Source organism: Anomalospiza imberbis, chromosome 7, assembly GCF_031753505.1.
Source record: "Anomalospiza imberbis isolate Cuckoo-Finch-1a 21T00152 chromosome 7, ASM3175350v1, whole genome shotgun sequence".
Taxonomy (NCBI): Eukaryota; Metazoa; Chordata; class Aves; order Passeriformes; family Viduidae; genus Anomalospiza; species Anomalospiza imberbis.
The window spans coordinates 30,872,498-30,891,004 of NC_089687.1; the positions used below are offsets into that span (position 1 = coordinate 30,872,498).

Sequence of the window (18,507 nt, forward strand, 5' to 3'; positions counted from 1 at the left end):
TTTTTAGAACATCAGCCTTTAAAATTGTTAGGAATTGGAAGTGTCTGCTAGAGCAGCCAGAGGCAATTCCCAAGAGAAAAGGGCAGTAAAGCTAAAGCTTTAGCCAGTATAGGCAGCTTTCCTTCAGTTGATACTCTTATGTGATGCTTCATAATGGAGCTCATAAATAGGGAACATCTTTACTGCATCAGCAGGGAGCCAACAACAAATAAGGAAAGATATAAATAAAGCAGGGGGAGTAAAAGCTGAGTTTCTTCTTGGATGCCCCAATACCTTTAAACAGTTGTGCTAGCTATGTGAAAATCCTTTAAAGGTACCTAATTTATCTTCTGTTCCTCCAAATGAGAATCAAATACATCAAGAAATTTTATGCAGTCTCTGATCTGCTCTTTGTCTTCTAAAACCCTAAAGCAGCTTATGTGATTTCCTGTCTCTGCATTATTTTGTGCAGGGGTTTTCATAAATACCTGATTCTTTGGGGTCTTTAAAAGAAGCAGCTTCCTCAGAAACCACAGCATTTTGTGCTTGCTGTTTCCCATAATACACTTAGGACATTAAATTACTTTGTAGGGTTATATGTTTGTAACATATTATATTTCATCATAAGAAAATAGCTGATTAATTTTTTCTATAGGGTTATTAAAAATTTATATTACCAGCATTTTTAATTCCAGGGTTGAATCAGGTAGCCCAGCTCTAAGTTGTAAATTTGACCTTTGCTGATGAATATGCCAGATTCAAAGGCCTTCTTGGATGACTGCAGATCTGAATGTTGCTTGATTTCTAGGAGAATGTTACCACCACTTTTCATTCAATCCTAGTGGTATATGCCTTAAATTAGCCTGTCTAAAGCTGACCATAGACCAGCACATGGCAGAATGGAAAAAAAGCTTAGTTTTGCCATAACTTCATCTTATTGATGGAATTCACCTTCCTCAAAGGTCTTTGCTTATGAGCCAGCAGGGCTGATTGACAGAGCTTTGAACTAGACTTGAAGGGAGAGGGGATAACATCAGGAATAGCCATGGCAAATTGTGGGATGACATGCCAGGGTTAGAGGGATAGGATGCAAGTGAGAGCCCTGAGCTGGTGACTCCAAGACACACTGGTTGTGCTGGACCACACTTGAAAGTCTACAGAGATGAGCCAGGGGACTGTGAGGTGATTGGAGCCAAGATGGGAACACCAGAGAGTTTAAATCCCTTATGGATTAAAAAAAAAAAACAAAAAAAACAAAAAAACAAACAAACAAAAAAAAAAACCAAAAAAACCAAGACTTTTCAGAGCAGTGGCCCTCGCTTCCCAGCAGATGCTGTTCCAGAAGAACCCAGCAGAGGACAGGCCACTCACACAAAATCACTGACCTCCTGGGTGAAAATCCCCTCCGAAGAGCTGTGCCTCGGAGAAAATACAAGCATTCTTTTAGCAAGTGATGCTGAGACAAAGTATTTTGGTATTTCAAGCACTTTGATTGTGCAAATGCACAAGTGAAACCTCTCCAAGCATGGTAACAACTCTTGAGAGGAATCCAAGGTTTCCCATCAGCGATGCAGCAGCTGATGCAGCTATTTTAAAAGACATTGAAGTTGAAAGTCAGGATGAATGTCAGGAATTTTGGACAAAAGCAGAAAACCTATAATTGTAAAGAAAAGAAAGAAAAGACAGCATCCTTTAAGAAGGGCAGAACTCTTAGAATTAAGTAGATATTTAACAGGACTCTTACAAGATATATAGACACCATAGTAAAGGCTGCAAAATAAAATTCTGAACACAAAGGAACTCAAAAAAACTTTCACTGTAACTGCATTCTTCCTTAAAAGCTTTTAATGAACTTAATGTACTTCCCTATCTGTTTCTAGGTTTCATTTCAACTGTTATATCAGGTTGGTTCTGGAGCAAAGTGTACTGGAACATGCAGGAGAGGAAAAAGCAACAGGGGATTTTTGGCCTAATTCCACGGGCACAATTATGCATGGCAACACAAAAGCTGCAGGGAGGAGGGAGAGGGCCAGAAGCTGAAGGTAACAACTTCCCCAAAGCCTGTGTTCAGCACCATCTCTTGGGCAAGCTGAGAGGTGCATCATGGGCTGAAATGGCCACAGCATCCCTTTGCCACCAGTTTTACCCGTTTCCCACATTTTATCCATTGCACAATTGCATACCATGGCTTGTGAGACATCCCTTAGCAGGCAGACCTCACTAGTGCAACACTCCCAGCTTCTGAGTGGAGGAAATCATCTGCCATTTTGTCCTGGTACTCAAACCACAGACCCAAGTACACCTCAGGGGAGACCACTCAAAATCCCAAATTGCTGAACATCTTGGCCTTCATAGGAACACCACCTGCCAGCAGGGGTTGAGAAGGAGTTGCAGGATACCCCATCCAAATGCCAGTAAACCAAGGCATCCATACTCTGAGCCACACCTGCTCTTCTCCTGTGTGAAATAGGATATCTAGAACTCAGAACTGGGAAAACCAATGTGGATTTCTTTCTTGGTAAGGTGATGGAGTTAAATATTCATACCATCAACATCCATGAAGTTGACTTCCAGTAGCTGATACAGCAGAATGTTTTGTAGGTTATATATCACTACATTTTTTAGGGGAAAGAAAGAAGTATAGCAAAGGACAAACTCTTTCAGACCATTTGTTCCAGTGCAACAACTCACATGAGTTACAGCTTTCATATTTTAGTTCATGGCAATAAGTTTAAAAGTGGCTGTGTTTGCCTTACATTTACATAGTGTAATTGGGATGGTGTTGCCATAGGCATTTTGTTATTGCAAGAGCTCTTTCTAGGTGTTTTATAAACATGGTCTTATATCTGTATTGTGTTTCAAAGTAATGCATTTATCTTGTGATTCAGATGGCTAAGAGAAAGCACCTGGTGAGCTGGACTCATAGTTAAGCCCTTGAAACACTAACTCCAATACATTTTATGATATGTCTGAATTTTTCCATTCAAATTTAACCGTTCCAAACAAAATAACCGCACAAACATTATTTCCTGTTTATAGCAGCAAAGAGAGAAATTAGTCTAGTTCAAAAAGATTTTAAATGGAGTTTTGTATCCATTTCATTTTGCTATTCTTGAATTTAGGCTTTGTGCTGTCAAAAGTGAGAGAAAAGCTTACTCAATTAGTACCTTCCTCAGCAGCTCAGGAAGAATGTTATCTCTTCCTTATAAGCAAATCAGGGAGAGAAGCCAACTGGTTCAGAGGTAGCACTTGACATCAACGTAAATAGCAATCACAGATTTACAGTGCATTTTGCAACACCTGCTTTGTTTCTTCCAGTTCTGCCTTCTGAGGTGAATCAATTATGAGAACTATTTAATTTAACTTAAACAACAGAATAAAGAAAAGTGAATTTCTGGTCCTGCAGGCTGTAAGGAAGTGTTTGAAAACGTTGCCCACAGCAGGATGAAGTCGTCCAGTTACTGGTAGGGTAACCCATGTCCCTTTCCTCCCCTGCCAGGAAAGCAGCTCCTTCATACTCCTGTAACTCTCCCTTTTCTCAGAAATGTCCTGGTTGCCTTCCATGTCCGTTTGGTCCTCCCCCAAAACAAGCTGAGCTCTCAGCTGGCTGTCCCTGGGTGCTGCTGGCCGAGCAGGGGTGACAGGCTGTGGATGCTGCAAGGCGAGCGGCGTGCTGAGCGCTGCTGGGGGAGCACGAGCTCTCTGGCTAACGAGAGCCTGCCAAAAAGGATGGGTAATGCTTGGGCTCTGCTTGCCTTCTCCTCAGGGAGGGCATTAGTAATCTCCTTTTCCTCTGCACAGTCACTGTTTTTCCACATAACTTGCTGTTACAGCATGTCTTTGAAACTTCTTTATCAAATTTGTAGGGGTGGGTTTGGTTTCTTTTCCCTTTTTTTCAACTTATATTTTTTAAGATTTTCCAAAAGCTCGTGGTGGAAGGGGGAAAGTAGAGGAGAAGTTGCCAGGTAGACAGATGTATGCCTTTTTCCTTTACAAAGGAACATTCTTGCAGTGCTTGATTTTGGGGGCCTGAGCCATGATCTTCACATAGACAGGATTGGGAATACTATTCACTATTGGCAGGCACAATGGGTAGAATGACACAAATCCCAAAGATAATATTAAAATGCCATAAAGTTCAGTAAGATGTGCATTTCATTTTTAACTCTAGTTTTGCTAGTGATAATGTGTTGGGATTTTGTTGCTGCTGGAGATTTTAAAAATATTTATTTTCCTAATAAATTTTAGAACAATTTTTACTTGGTCTCTTCATCACTTATTTTTTTCCTCTTCTATCACCTACTTCTGTAGTCATCACTTTTCATCACTTGTAGTCATCACAGTTTTTCCAAAAACACTATAATGCCAGTCAGATAGAAAAATAAATCACATATTCTATTATTATTTTCAAATAAATTAGATCCTTCAATATCTGCTGATCAAGTGCAACTCTTTGTGCTCTTTCCTAAATTCTTGCAATTTCAGAGAAAAATAAGGATAAGTCAGCAACCAGAAAAGGTGAAAAGTATTCTGCTAACAGCCTAGAGTTTTTTATAGTACCTATGAAATGCATTTTATGAGGGAAATGGAAATATTGCTGTCTGTTATGCAGCTGCTGGTGAATTCTGGGGTGCTTTTGTCACCTCCAGTCCCTGTGTCACCACTCCAGCTGTTATTGCTGCCTCCTAAACAGCGGTGCTCAGCAGGGTCTGTTTGCCACCACGTGTCACCTGAGCCCTTGCTCTGAGCTCCCTGGGGTTTTGGGCTTACAGGAGAGGGCCTTGGCCCTGCAGCCATAACTAAATGCTGCACAAAAAGGAGCAAAGGGACTCTTGCTTGCAGATTAATGGACTCTCTGCAGAAGATTGGGAAAAGAACCTTGAGGCTCTGCATGCTCACACTGGCCAGCCAGAGCAGGAGGACTGGCAGGAGAAGGAGCAGGCAAGGTCCCAGTGTGGCTGCAGAGCACAGCCCAAGAGGATCAACAGTGCTGAGGCACTGCTTTGCTAAGCACCTCTCCTGCCCCTCTCCCTCATGAGTGGCTTTTAGCCATGGTCTGCCAGAACACTGAATTACCTTCTTATCAATGACTGCATTATTTCATCATTATTGATGGATCATTATCTTAAACTGTTTCTGGTGTGAATCCTGGTAGCTGTCGAACTTTCCACTTGGGGTAGATTCCCTTCTATAGCCATATGGTTAAGTTTAGTTTAAAATAAAGAAATAATTAAAAATAATTTTATTATGACATTAACCATAGAAATAGTAAACGACCCCCAACTTAAATCCCCCCAAAATTCACTAACAGGTCAGTGCTTTTCAGAAAGATTCTTACTGTGAATCATCCTATGCATGTTCCATAAAAACACATTTCTAGCACTTGAAATGCACTGAGTCTGTTTTAAAGATGTTATAGGCATGGCAGGCAGTCTGCACTGAAAACTCCTGATTTCTTATTCCAGTGAACCATGGCCCATTTGTGGTACCAGATACTGAAATTAGCTGCAGTTTACACATCTCTGTGTAAAAATCAAATGCTCAGGAGCTAAGGCAGCTAACTGCTGGCTTTAGACATGGGTTTTGGCTAAAATCACAATATCAGGGTCTGACCCTAAAGCTATATGCCTGGAATGTGTGAGCATGATACATCTATCACTTGCATCAGCTTTACATCAGGGCAGGATGACCAATTTCAATTGAATAATTGTGATTTATGTCACTGGTTATGAACTGAATGTTAGGCTCAGTTCTGTGGTATACAGTGAATTTGCATGCCATGGAGAGGCAATACAAAAATAATATGAATGACCAGGCAGAAAAAAAAAATTGAGTTCTGTCCACATCTTTCCTTATATCAACATTTTTCCTACATGAACACGTGCAAAACCCCTTGTCTGACATATTTTTAGGTGTACTTAGAATAGGAAAAAAAGAAACTCCATGAAAAACTGACAATTCAGTCTTAACTTAGGCAAACTTTGGCATATTGCATGAAATTCTAGGATTTCCCTTTGTTGTAATACACAGATTTCAAATATACAAATATACACAATACATACCAAATCCAGGGTTTCTGTTTGCTGTGACATGCAGCCTGTGTTGAGCAATAACCCCCTCACCCCCCTCACTGTGTGTTCCATAATTATTGCTAACAGCTCATCAAATGTAAACTACATTTGATTTTAAGATCAAATGTTAGATTTTATAAGCCATAACCTATGCAATCACACAGAGATGTATCTCTCTTATGCAGAAAGCATATTAAAACTGCATTTTTTAACATACAAGCAGGAAATAAGAGAATTTCTAAGTATTTGAGTAGAAAGGAATAAAGTGCAGAGAAACCACTTAAGTTGGCATAATACAGAGATATTTTGAAGATAAATAAAAGGTTACATGGAAAATGAAGATAAATACACAGTAGAGATTTAAATATTCTAAGTTTTTTAATGCTTTCACTAATAATGAAAAAAGCAAGTTAAACTATTCCATTGTAATATTAGAGTGAGTAGCTAAAGATATTCCTTAAAAATACCTTTGCTACTAAAGATACTTAATTTACTGCCCAGTATTCTGGTGACAGCATGAAGAGGGGACAGAATCGTTTTTCATTACTGTCTGTTAATTCAGTAAAGGATTTGTTCTGTGGATTTTGGTGTATGCTAAATTGGAAAACAAATAAGACAGCCATTTGCATAGTGTCACACATGCACAAAACCTCCAATACTGCTTTACCTAGTGTCTAGGAAAACCCAGTAAGGTTTTCTGAAATAGGAACTGCTAAATATATATCAGTTGTTGAACAACATAAATCAGTACTCATTGCAATCCACTTCTAAAGTATAATTTTCCTGCCTGCTAAAAGTAAACCCTTGGGATTTTCTTTTAAATAGAACAAACTTTCAAGTCAGAAAGATTGGTAGAAGCCTAAAGCAAGTTTAGAGCAAGGTTTCTCTCGATTCATAGTACAAGCACACAGTTGGTATAATATTTAAGAATGACAGTGCTGTCTTTCAGTACTGCTGCCCACAATACTTGGAAATATATCCTTTCAGAATGTGAAGGCATATCCTCTGCGAAGCACCCAGATAAATCAGTTCACCCTTGGCTGTAACTAAACGCTGTCTAGTGACTTGTGATCGACAGGGCTTTACCCTCTGACAGCCACATTCATTGTTGGGACAGCAACCAATCGTCGGGTTTGACGACACGAGCCTAATCAAAGTTGGAGTATAAAAAGCCCCCTTGGAATATATAAGGTACACCAGTGTGGCAAGCTGTCTCTCAGACTGCATTTGCTTGCACGGATCTGTTTAGTACTGAAAGGGAAAGGGGGAGGGGGAAAAAAAAGAAGGGAAAAGTGCTGCACTGAATGTGAGATCATGCAAAAGCTAGTGCTCTATGCTTCTATTTACCTGTTCATGCTGATTTCGGTTGATCCAGTGGCTCTTGATGACAGTAGTCAGCCCACAGAGAACGCTGAAAAGGATGGACTGTGCAATGCTTGTACATGGAGACAGAATACAAAATCTTCCAGAATAGAAGCCATAAAAATTCAGATCCTCAGCAAACTGCGTCTGGAACAAGCTCCTAACATTAGCAGGGATGTTATTAAACAACTTTTACCCAAGGCTCCTCCACTGCAGGAACTGATTGATCAGTATGATGTGCAGAGAGATGACAGTAGCGATGGCTCTTTGGAAGATGATGACTATCATGCCACCACCGAAACGATTATCACAATGCCTACAGAGTGTAAGTAAACCCTGCTTCTTTCACCTCCCACTGCCCCTCTGAGAGAGTTTTGTCCCTGCTGTAGAGCCACACAACTCCTCCTCAGGCTCTCCCAACAGGCTGCTGGCTGAAGTCTGCTGGAGGGAGGGAGGAGAGTGTTATTTCTAAAGAATTTGAGCCAGGTTCAGATGACTGTGTGGTGATCCTTTGTTTTACTATTCGGTTTTTGGCTCCTTATAACGTGTGTGCCCTGTAGCACTTAGGATTTGCCCATTGCTTTAGAAAGCAAAGGGAGATCTGCAGTTCAGTCAACTTCGTTATCTGCAGCACTCGGGGCATTTCCTCTCACAAATATAAAGTACAAGTGCAGATAATGAGAGAACTATATTTTTGTGAGAGAGGTTTCACTGGCCAGTATTTTTAGAAGCAATAGAAATCAACAGAAATGAGAGCACTACACCTACCTAACTGCAACATGCTACAGCAAGTGCAAGCAGAGAGTTAAATTCTTGCCTCTTTGCTGATCCCATAAACTAGCACCACCCACCTCGGAGTTAAAACTGTATATTTAAAGCAAATATGTGTGTAACAGATTAAATGTAAAAATGTCCGTGCTATAGCAATCAGCCCATGTAATCGTGCCAAGGAAGAATGAAGGCATTTACTGAATGAGCAGATTCTGAGTTATCTTCCGAGTGCTAAACATCTGCTATGCCTCCTATCAAGTATCTTTTGCACAGCTAATACTGTAGTATCTTATGTTCTTCATCAGCTAAAGTATTTGACTATGGCAGCTGTTTTTTTAAATAACACTTATGAATATGATGTCAAAAAGGAAAAATATGACAGGACATATAAGGCATGTTAGCAGTTACAGATATCATTATGATATGCAGACTAGAATAATATCAGCTGCTCTCACCAGCTAAAAATGAACCCACAGATCAAAAAGTAAATTTTTCAGTGAAATTTTTCAACTTAGTAATTATTAGGATGGGCACTTAATAGCATTATTTTACTGCAGCCTTATAACAAAACTGAGGTCTGCCTGCATTTTTATTCCAGACTTTTATGTTAAGGCTTTATAACTATTTTTAATCAAACTGCTACATATTTACAGTGACAAGAAAAGTAGTTGTATTTCATTGCTCTGAGTTCATTTGCTACTTCTTATAAAAAGAACATGAGCTATTTTAAATGCACTAAAGAGACAGGTATCTTAAGTGATGAGATTTATGAACGTTAAAGTCCCGAACCATTTAGGATTAGTACTACCCATTTTATCCTGGCATGGAAAGATATTGCCATGACTAGGTATGACAGCTGCATCGTAGGCTACAGGAAGGAGGAACGCAGCACTGCACGTGATTTTCCTCTAATATTATTCAAATGAAAACAAAATGATCCTTATATTAATCCCCTCAATTATTTTCTTCCCACTGAGAAAAGAAATGTAAGTGTTTGTGCAGTTTGCCCAGGGCTGTATGGTCTGCAGCAGGCTGAGGCTTTGGAGTAAATTAGAAATAGCTGGATCACCACACACGTGTTGAGTCAGCTTAGGCAAAGTTGCTATTCTGCATGCTTTATGAAGGTCCTCAGGAGGTGACTAGAAGAAGTGAATTGGTAGTAGGTGAAAGTATTTTGTTGACATCCACTAAAGTTGCTGTAGAGTGTAAACCATAGAAAATTAATTAAGTTAAATCCACTTTGTTACTGGTACTCTTTATAACTTATTGTAATATTTCTTATACAGTCTGAAAAAATAGTCAGGTTTATATACGCATTTTTTCTTGTTCCCTGTTCAGTAATCTGTTCTTTCCATTCATTTATAGCTGATTTTCTTGTACAAATGGAGGGAAAACCAAAATGTTGCTTCTTTAAGTTTAGCTCTAAAATACAATATAACAAAGTAGTAAAAGCACAATTGTGGATATACTTGAGGCAAGTCCAAAAACCTACAACGGTGTTTGTGCAGATCCTGAGACTTATTAAGCCCATGAAAGATGGTACAAGATATACTGGAATTCGATCTTTGAAACTTGATATGAACCCAGGCACCGGTATTTGGCAGAGTATTGATGTGAAGACAGTGTTGCAAAATTGGCTCAAACAGCCTGAATCCAATTTAGGCATCGAAATAAAAGCTTTTGATGAGAACGGACGGAATCTTGCTGTAACTTTCCCAGGACCGGGGGAAGACGGATTGGTAAGTCTATTTAGAAAAATCCCATTTCAGTGAAAAGCATGTAAGATCTGTTTTAAGGATAAAATGGATGCATTGTTTAGGGGATGGAAGATAAAAGTTCTGTGTACCCAATTCTTTCATTCTTTGTTTTCTGACCATGCCAAAAATCAATGGCTTTCCTCTGCCTCCATTTCCCTATCTAAAAAACTGAGAGAAATTGCAGTATTTCAGAGAGACATTGTGAGGCATTAACTAGAAGAGGTTTTGGCAATTACTGATGGATGATACTATCAAAGTAACACTATTTTCAATTTTGAGAGCAAATACTGCTTAATAAGCAGCTATTTCACATAAAGTTAATGAACAGTCTTTAGATAATTTTACTGGTTGGGAAAGATGCCTCCAATATTGCTGAGAAGGCAAGGGAGTTCCTACATACTCTCTATGCATATATTTTCTATTAGGAAAAACAAAAATTTTCTCTTTATGAAGGTGAGAACAGATCTTCTTTATAATGTTAAGTACTTTACATTTCAGCATTTGGTAGAGTGCTTCATTCTACCTATAAAAAGTGTCTGAATAGAGAAATTCTGCTTGACACAATAATAGAATCATGATGATAAGAAAGTGCACAAAATAACTATCTGGGGTTTTTTTATAAGACTAGATGAACAAATTAAATCTGAAATGTACCTACAAGTACACCTGAAGTAAATCTGAAGCGAAACTACAGCATTTCCCATGCTATTTCTTTCTGTAAATCACTAATCATCTACAACCTGTACAAATTTCTAAACTTATCACAACCAAGTGATACCTCCTTTTGAATAAAGTATGAAGGATATTATTCTACTTTTACTGCTATGTATTAGATGAATCTGTTGATCACAGAAACATAGAAATATTTAGGTTGGAGAAGACCATTGTGTCCAACCATATTTATGCAATATTCAACTTCACAGCAGTATAATATAATTTAAAAGTGCTTAAAAGGAAAACTCTGTGATATCTTAATTGTACATCCAATATAAATGTGGATCTCTTGTATTCAAAACAGGCCAGCTGGATAGCATGATCAGGAATGTCCTCACCACCTCCATCCATTCAAATGATGATACATACAGATAACCCATGGCTATCATCACCTATAAATACACTTTTCAGTGGCAGAGCAGGGTTAGAGGCACAGATAATGGGAGAGGAAATCTCTCTTCCCCCCAGCTCCTCTCCAGCAGTTCCCCTCCCACTACAGGGGTGCTCCTCTCACCAAACATCTCCCCATATAATTTACCTTTGGAAAGGGCACTTTCAGCAGCTCCACAACTTGCAGGTATCTGGGGAGAGGGAAACCTGTGTAACAAAGTTAGCTGGGCTGTTATTCCTGAGGAATGGTCTCCATGAGAAGGCCCCATCAGTGCCAAACCAGCACATGGGGCAGAAATCAGTGTGTGGAAATCGGCAACTTTGGGAACTTTTTCAAAGTTGCAATTGTGTAGGTTGCAATTTTCTTCTAGTATCAGTCGATGACTGTGGAAATACACCTTCTGAAGGAGGCATGTGCCTCAGGGATCTGCCAGAAGTGCATTCCTGGCCACAGGACTCTTCTAGGAGTAAAAATATTTAGCTGGCTCTCCAAATTCATTCAGTCATAGAGTCATTCAAGCAAGCAGGAACAGGGGAGCAACTTTCGTCCTCCTTGGTCTAGACAAAACACTTTCCTTGATATCCAGAAAGCCTGAATTGAATATGATTCTAATGAAGGGAATTTCAGGACTCACAAAAGCTCTTATTATGGAGTTTAAAACAAAGTAAAAAAAATCCACATCACAAGTAAAAATCCAGCATCCTCCAAATTTCTGAAATGTTTTTATAGCTGTTAAAGAATGTTAGCACTGAGACAGTGCTGATTTCAGGGACAAATACTCAGCTATTAAAGCTCTGTATAAAGAAACAGCAGGGAAATGCAGAGATAACAAACAGAATTGCAGGTCAAATTTTGTTTGCAAACTTCATTTCAGAATATTAATTTGACACATCTACATCTAAATATTGTTGCATGTTTTGAGTGAACTTGGGCTTACCTCAGAAATGATTCCAATTCCTTCTCCTCTTCTCACAGAACCCATTTTTAGAGGTCAGAGTTACAGACACACCAAAACGGTCCCGCAGAGATTTTGGTCTCGACTGTGACGAGCACTCGACAGAATCCCGATGTTGCCGCTACCCGCTGACGGTGGATTTTGAAGCTTTCGGGTGGGATTGGATTATCGCTCCTAAAAGATACAAAGCGAATTATTGCTCCGGAGAATGTGAATTTGTGTTTTTACAAAAGTACCCGCACACCCACCTGGTGCACCAAGCCAACCCCAGAGGCTCGGCAGGCCCTTGCTGCACGCCCACCAAGATGTCCCCCATCAATATGCTGTACTTCAACGGCAAAGAACAAATCATCTACGGCAAGATACCAGCCATGGTTGTAGATCGCTGCGGGTGCTCATGAGATCCTTGTCGGATGCACCGCTTCACACATCTTGGAAGCTACCAAATAAAAAATAAAAAAGAAAAAAAAAAAAGGAAAAAAAAGGAGAAAAATAGGAAAAGTTATGCTCCCTCACCAGTGTTTCAAACTGCAATTACATACACAAGGCATTGCCGACCTCCTGTGTGCTACCAGCAGCAGTTACAGAACGTGAACTAAAGGACAATGTAATTACCTGATGGCTGCTTGTGAGCCAGCAAAAGAGAAAAGCTACAATCAAAATCACTGGATTTAATCCACTAAGTTCTTACATTATGAGGGAATCAATATTCAGTCATTTGGATGCAAATTTATATGCAGGTTTCAGTACACATTGGTAATCAAAAGCAAGCTCCTTCTCACCTGAGGACAGAAGGAGCAGGCTTTTAGGGTCCTTTCTTCACAGCTTCACTTAATACCACATTTACAGGAACATATATACTGGTAACATATACGCCACTACACAATACCACCAGAATCATCCTTAAACACTTGAATATATAGTGCAGACTTGTGAAATGTATCAGACAAAATTCCACATAAATGGACAAACCCTGAAATTAGGGATGGCATATTGTATTTAGTGTGTTTCCATTCCTTTTTCTCATTAGTATGTTAGTAATCAAAGGCAATGGTGCTACGTAAGCAGGCTGAGTAAATTAGAAAGATAGTTAAATAAGTGAAAGAATTTAGGCTTAATAACGAATTTGCCCTATCCTCAGGTACACTATTCAACATTCGCAAGAAATAGATTTTTTTTTTTAATGAAAAGGAACAGTTTTCTAGACATAGAAAAACAGAAGGCAGTAGAGAAATCTAACATCCAAATTGCAATCCCACATTTTAACCTGCCTTTGCAACATTACCGTTTGCACTATGGTAAACCAATGCAAATAGTTGGTTGCTACAGATATTGTTTAAAAACCACTTTGATATAACTGACTTGTGTAATATGTATGCATCAATATTTTGTAAATAAATGTTTATTTTTTAATCACTGTTGGTATATGTTCATCACAAGAAAAGAATGACTTTAACCTGTACTTTAGTTTAATAAACAAACCCCAATATTCTCTTGATAATATAATTTTCTGGATTTTAACACAAATAATATGTAGGAACAATGCAACAAAGTAAACCATATGTTGAGAATTATTCTACATTTTATATGTTTTTTACATTGGTATGAGCCATCTAAGATAAATGATGGCTGTTGACATGTTTATAAGGTTCTTTGGGTTACTGTTTTTATGGTCATTTTGATCCACGACTGAATTTCCATATTTTGAATGTTATGTTCATAAACAATGATGATACCACAAAAGATTGCTATTAAATGCATTTTATTATATTTAAAAGTTTGCAGCAAAGTATTTTCTGTATTTGAGTAAACATAGTACATGGATTTCCACAAAAATTCTGTACATTTTCCTTATAGTAAATATTGTTAATTGAAATTAAAAAGATCTATTTACTATAAAGTCCATTTCATTTCACATGTGAAATAGAGCTGATAAACCAGGTGTTTGTTAAGATGACACAATCGCTGTTAAAACATCTTCATGTTAGTATGATGCAAGTTTTTGTTATATTCCAGAAACCAGTTTTGAATTTTCCTTTGTGTAAAACCACCCTAAAATTGCAAAACTGCTTGATTTTCTTTTCCTTCCTCTTTTATATATTTTCTGCTTTGGTGGTAAATATTTTGTATTGAGTTTTTTTTTTACTTTTTTAAAAAAATTGTATGTAAGGACATTAAAACCTAAGGTTTGAGTGATGAGGTTTGAAATTTAAAAGCAAACAGATTTTCTGCAATTTCTTTTGAATGATTGGGAGCTCTGCTAAAGCTGTGTCCAGGCATCAAGCAGATGTTCAGCTTCTCCCGGTGCAGTTCACCAGAGCAGGTCCCCGGGGCCCTTAAACACACTTTCAATTTAGTTTCCTACAAAACATTATCAGACTAAATAGTAAATCTAAAAGCTTTTGGAATACAGACTCTTGGTGAAGCCACAAGAATTAAAAGTACAACAAAATTGCCCTCCTAAACAAAGTTACAGAATTAAGGGAGAAGTCCTCTGTTTGTTGAAGTCAATGGCAAAACTTCCACTGGCTTTAACAGAGACCAATCTTTTGCCCTCTGACTTTTAACTCGTGACATTCAGGCATCAAGCAGTGCCATCCTGCTCATGTGAACTATCAATAGCATCTCCTTGCATGAGGCTCTTAAACCATTCAGAGACTTCCAATTAACTTCCATATACCCTGTAGCTAAACATTCACTGCTTTAATTGGGCCAGTTCATATAGCAACAGCTGCAGAGATGCAGCAGTGTGCATTCTGCAGCTGATAGGGAACAAAACAGATTCCCAGTCTGCACCAAAGCCCAGTTACAACACCTGCAGGATTGTTTTTACTCATGACAGATAAAGTAAAGCCAGTGCAAATTCATTTACCTCCACACAAGTGACATCATTGGCTGCCTGGTAATAATTGTACCCTGCACAAAGGCAGTGCAAAAGTGATGGAATTTTTTATTCCTGGAATCAATGAAAACAAAAAGCGAGAAAATAAGTAGTATGAATTCCAAAAAGCATCTACTCCAACCAGCATCTCATCTTGACACTCAGACAAATTTAATTAATGTAAATTTTATGTAGTATGCATCATTTATATTTTGCCAAACTTGAAATTATCATAGAGCAATTATGGCTCCTGTGATTTAATATTGACCTTACAGATAAGTGGCTACTCATGGAACATACTATGGGCTTTGATCTTATTGATTTTAGCTGCTGAATAGTTCATTATTAATGTGTTTATTGACAATCAATTTAAGATGTCAATGATTCCTCCTGTTCTTATTGTTACATCCTTTTATTTACAAGGCTCAGGTCTGAGAGGCTTCAGCAGCATTTGTGAATACTTTGTATGGCTCTCAAACCTCACTGTTAAACTGTGTATTCAGAATAATGAAAATATCCAGTGAGGGATGATGTGTGAGAAACAGCATCATTTCCTTGCCTGGCATCCTAAGAATCCCAACAGGAATGAACCAGGTAGAATCCAGCTTTCCAAGGCAGTGTCCAAGTGCCCCAAGATGGATGTGCACACCTGCAGCAGGGCAGTTCCTCATCTCCATACTCCTTCAGTTCTCCCTCTTGGCTCTACTGCCCGGCCCTTTCTGTCCCAACAGGAGCCAGTCCTTGTCCAGTGCTGTTTGACCCCTACCTCCTACCCAGCTTCAGTTACACTAACTCAATTAGCATTTCCCCTCCCATTTTGCACAGCATCTCCCATCCCATCCCACCCCAGACTCTTGCCCTCCAGCCTCTTTTGCAGGGGGAACAGCCCCCTGCAGTACTGCCCTCCTGTCCCTTAAGCACATCCAGTGCATCCTGCTCCTGCTGGCAGCTGCGGTTAGGGGAGAAACCTTCCAAGATGCTCAACAGAGCCTGAGGGGAATTTAACAGCTGAACACAGAAGTCATCACCACTAAGCATAAATGCACTACAATTTTTCACAGATGGACTGTTTTGCTAAATATGAGCAGATTTCAAAGGAAGAACTAAAGGCCAAATCCATTCATAGCTTTAGGTAGCTTTTCCTCAGTTCTAGTGGAGTCTAGGTTTGGGGTTTGTGGTTGTTCATTGGGCGTTTGGGGGTTTCTGAAGGCTTTTTTTTGGGTGGTTTCTTTTTTAATCAGACCTTGGATGCAAATGACCTATTTTGGCTAAACGTCTCAAAAAATAAATCTGCTTGAGATTAGGTTTGGACAGCTCAGTGCAGGCAGATAGATTTTGTTAAAGCTGCAGTAAAACAAAGCAGGTTATTATAATCTGAAACACTGATTAAAAACCAAAATATTCCACCTCAACCTATGAAGTTAGTACCTTTCAATAAAAAAAAATAAGTTAGGAAACAGTACATTATGGGAGGCACAAGCTAGAAGCTTTACAAACAATGCTGTACATATGTAACTCAGCAACATTGTCAGGAAGAACCTAAGCAATGTGTTTTAACTGACTCCAGTTAGCTCTGTGCTTTCACTTCAGCTTCCTCCCAACAATGTTAACTGCAGCAAGTAGATATCTACACATTGATTTAACACCAGCAACGAAACCAGTAATGCAACTGCATCTGCTGTTCTGTCAACTCTTCCCCTGCAAGAAGACTATAACTCTGGCTTGAAATGCAAGTGTGGCATGTTTGAATCCATAAAAATAAAATGTTAACAAACTCTGGAAACACTAAGGCTTCAATTCCCCTATTTAGTTTATAAAAGCCCTGACAAAATCCAAAGGAAAAAGTTAGGGCTACAGTCCAATTTCTGAATTTGAATAGGCAAGAAGTACAGTTCGGTTCACTCTTGGCCACTTCTAAATAATCTCAAAAAAAAAAAAAAGTGATAGTGCTAACATCTGTTGTAGCAATCTTGCAAAATAAGAAAGGAAAGGGAGAAGCACAAAAATACAGCTCATTCAACAGTGAATGACTCCAATTAATTACTAGGTGTATTGATAAATTAAACTGAATTCTTCTCTTTGGTGGCTAGACAGTGAACTTGAGGGATGAAGAACTACTGCAGTGACAATGAAACAAAAAACCTGCCTGTTTTTATTGCTCCAGAATATAGAGGAGAACAAGTAATGAAGCCTTCTGTAGATGAGGTGTCAAGATCAGCAACAAGCCTTGCAGCATTTTGGGTGTAAGTCTGGCTAATTCTCACCAGCCTTAGGCACTAAGGCTCTCTGAGGCTACAGGAAAAACTGTTCCTTTTCTTTACAAGTGGACATAACTCTCACACTATACATGCTTTCAAAACAGTGCTTTCAGAAAATACAAAATAGCTTAGTGTCCATGAGTCAGCTTGTGATCTTAACTTGTGCTCTTAACTTAGAGACTCTCTGTGCTCTAAATCTTATTACAAATCAAAAGTAGTCAGCGGTCCTAAAAGCTGTTGCAATTTCTCGCCATAGAAATGTCTTTCACCTACAAGTCAATAACCAAGTTAGAATTCAAACCTGAAGCTTTTCCATTGTATTTATCATATTACCTCTGTACAAGAGAATCTCTCAAGAGCTGAAAGCATTCACCTCAAATGAATCCCACCTGTGGAAAGGCAGAGGAACAAGCCCTGGCTCAGCAGTGCCTTTCCTGTTACTCCTGATGAGTCCTGTATGGCCTTGGGTGAGATCTTGTTAGCATCTCTGGTTAGGAAAGAATAAAAATGCTTGGTTTTGGCATTATGTTCCATGTCTCACCAGTAAAATTACCAGGAGCACTTAAAGGTTATGATGGTAAGGGAGGAATACCTGGGAAAGCATTATGGAGACATTACTTGGTAGACAGCTTCCTCTAAACAAAGAAAAAAAAAAAGCAGTTTGGGAGAGAGTTGCAACACAAACAGGACAATATACTGAAATCATGTAAGGTGTAAGAGTTATTGTAAAGCAGTCGTGTGCTAACAGTGGTCCACTTCTGTGCATTTCAAGGAGCTGAGTACAATATAAAAAGTGAAATTTAAAGCAGTAAAATAACTTAAGGGGCGTAACCAAGGCAGCAAAAAAGATTTTATCTTCCCAAATCCAGGATGATACTGAAGGCATTTGCTGAACTTTTACTTCTTCTATCTTAAGAATGCTTAACCTGAAAAGGTCTGCTCTTTGCCCAAATTAAAAGATGTTTTACAACAAAGCTAACTTAAGTATAATCTGTTGCATCATAATTTGAATATGTAGCTATCCAAAATGTAATTACTCATAACTTGGCTAATAGCTTGCAGTTAAGGTTCACTCTTTCTGCAGAAATCCTTACTAGTTTTTTACCTAGGAGAGGAGCAATTACCTTCCCAACCAAGCCCATCAGGGAGTTTGAGCATTATTTTAGGGCATTTTGTGGCATCAAATTAGGCATTCTTAAGCATCATACACAACAGCATGAAGAGCAAAGATTTTCTTTACACTTTGGCATCTGGGCATTTGAACAGGAAGTTTATTCTGATTCCAAACAGTAATCTTCTCTCTTATTAACAGTTTCATCATCATTTTTCCCTGTTGCTATCCCTCAAATCTGGCAACGCTGACATACG

General features: G+C 38.8%; 2 protein-coding genes across 2 annotated transcripts in view; one reads left to right on the forward strand and one right to left on the reverse strand.

Annotated features, from left to right (window-relative positions):
• Positions 1-7,533, reverse strand: part of C7H2orf88 (chromosome 7 C2orf88 homolog) — a 39,408-nt gene extending 31,875 nt beyond the window's left edge. Inside the window, exon 1 of the mRNA XM_068196373.1 lies at positions 7,398-7,533. The gene's annotated coding sequence lies outside the window, so the exon portion shown is untranslated. The remainder of the gene's footprint in view (positions 1-7,397) is intronic.
• On the forward strand, positions 7,144-14,220 carry MSTN (myostatin). Its single transcript, XM_068196369.1, has 3 exons — positions 7,144-7,737; positions 9,549-9,922; positions 12,021-14,220. Exons 1-3 carry the CDS (start codon positions 7,365-7,367, stop codon positions 12,399-12,401), a joined length of 1,128 nt encoding a protein of 375 aa, XP_068052470.1. The 5' UTR covers positions 7,144-7,364; the 3' UTR covers positions 12,402-14,220.
• The last annotated feature ends 4,287 nt before the right edge of the window (positions 14,221-18,507 follow it).

Bases quoted from the DNA above. Each gene is read 5' to 3' on its own strand.
- MSTN (XM_068196369.1), top strand. From the start codon at position 7,365: ATGCAAAAGCTAGTGCTCTATGCTTCTATTTACCTGTTCATGCTGATT. The intron at 7,738-9,548 runs GTAAGTAAACCC...ATTCATTTATAG, and splicing joins TATCACAATGCCTACAGAGT to CTGATTTTCTTGTACAAATG. The intron at 9,923-12,020 runs GTAAGTCTATTT...CTCTTCTCACAG, and splicing joins GACCGGGGGAAGACGGATTG to AACCCATTTTTAGAGGTCAG.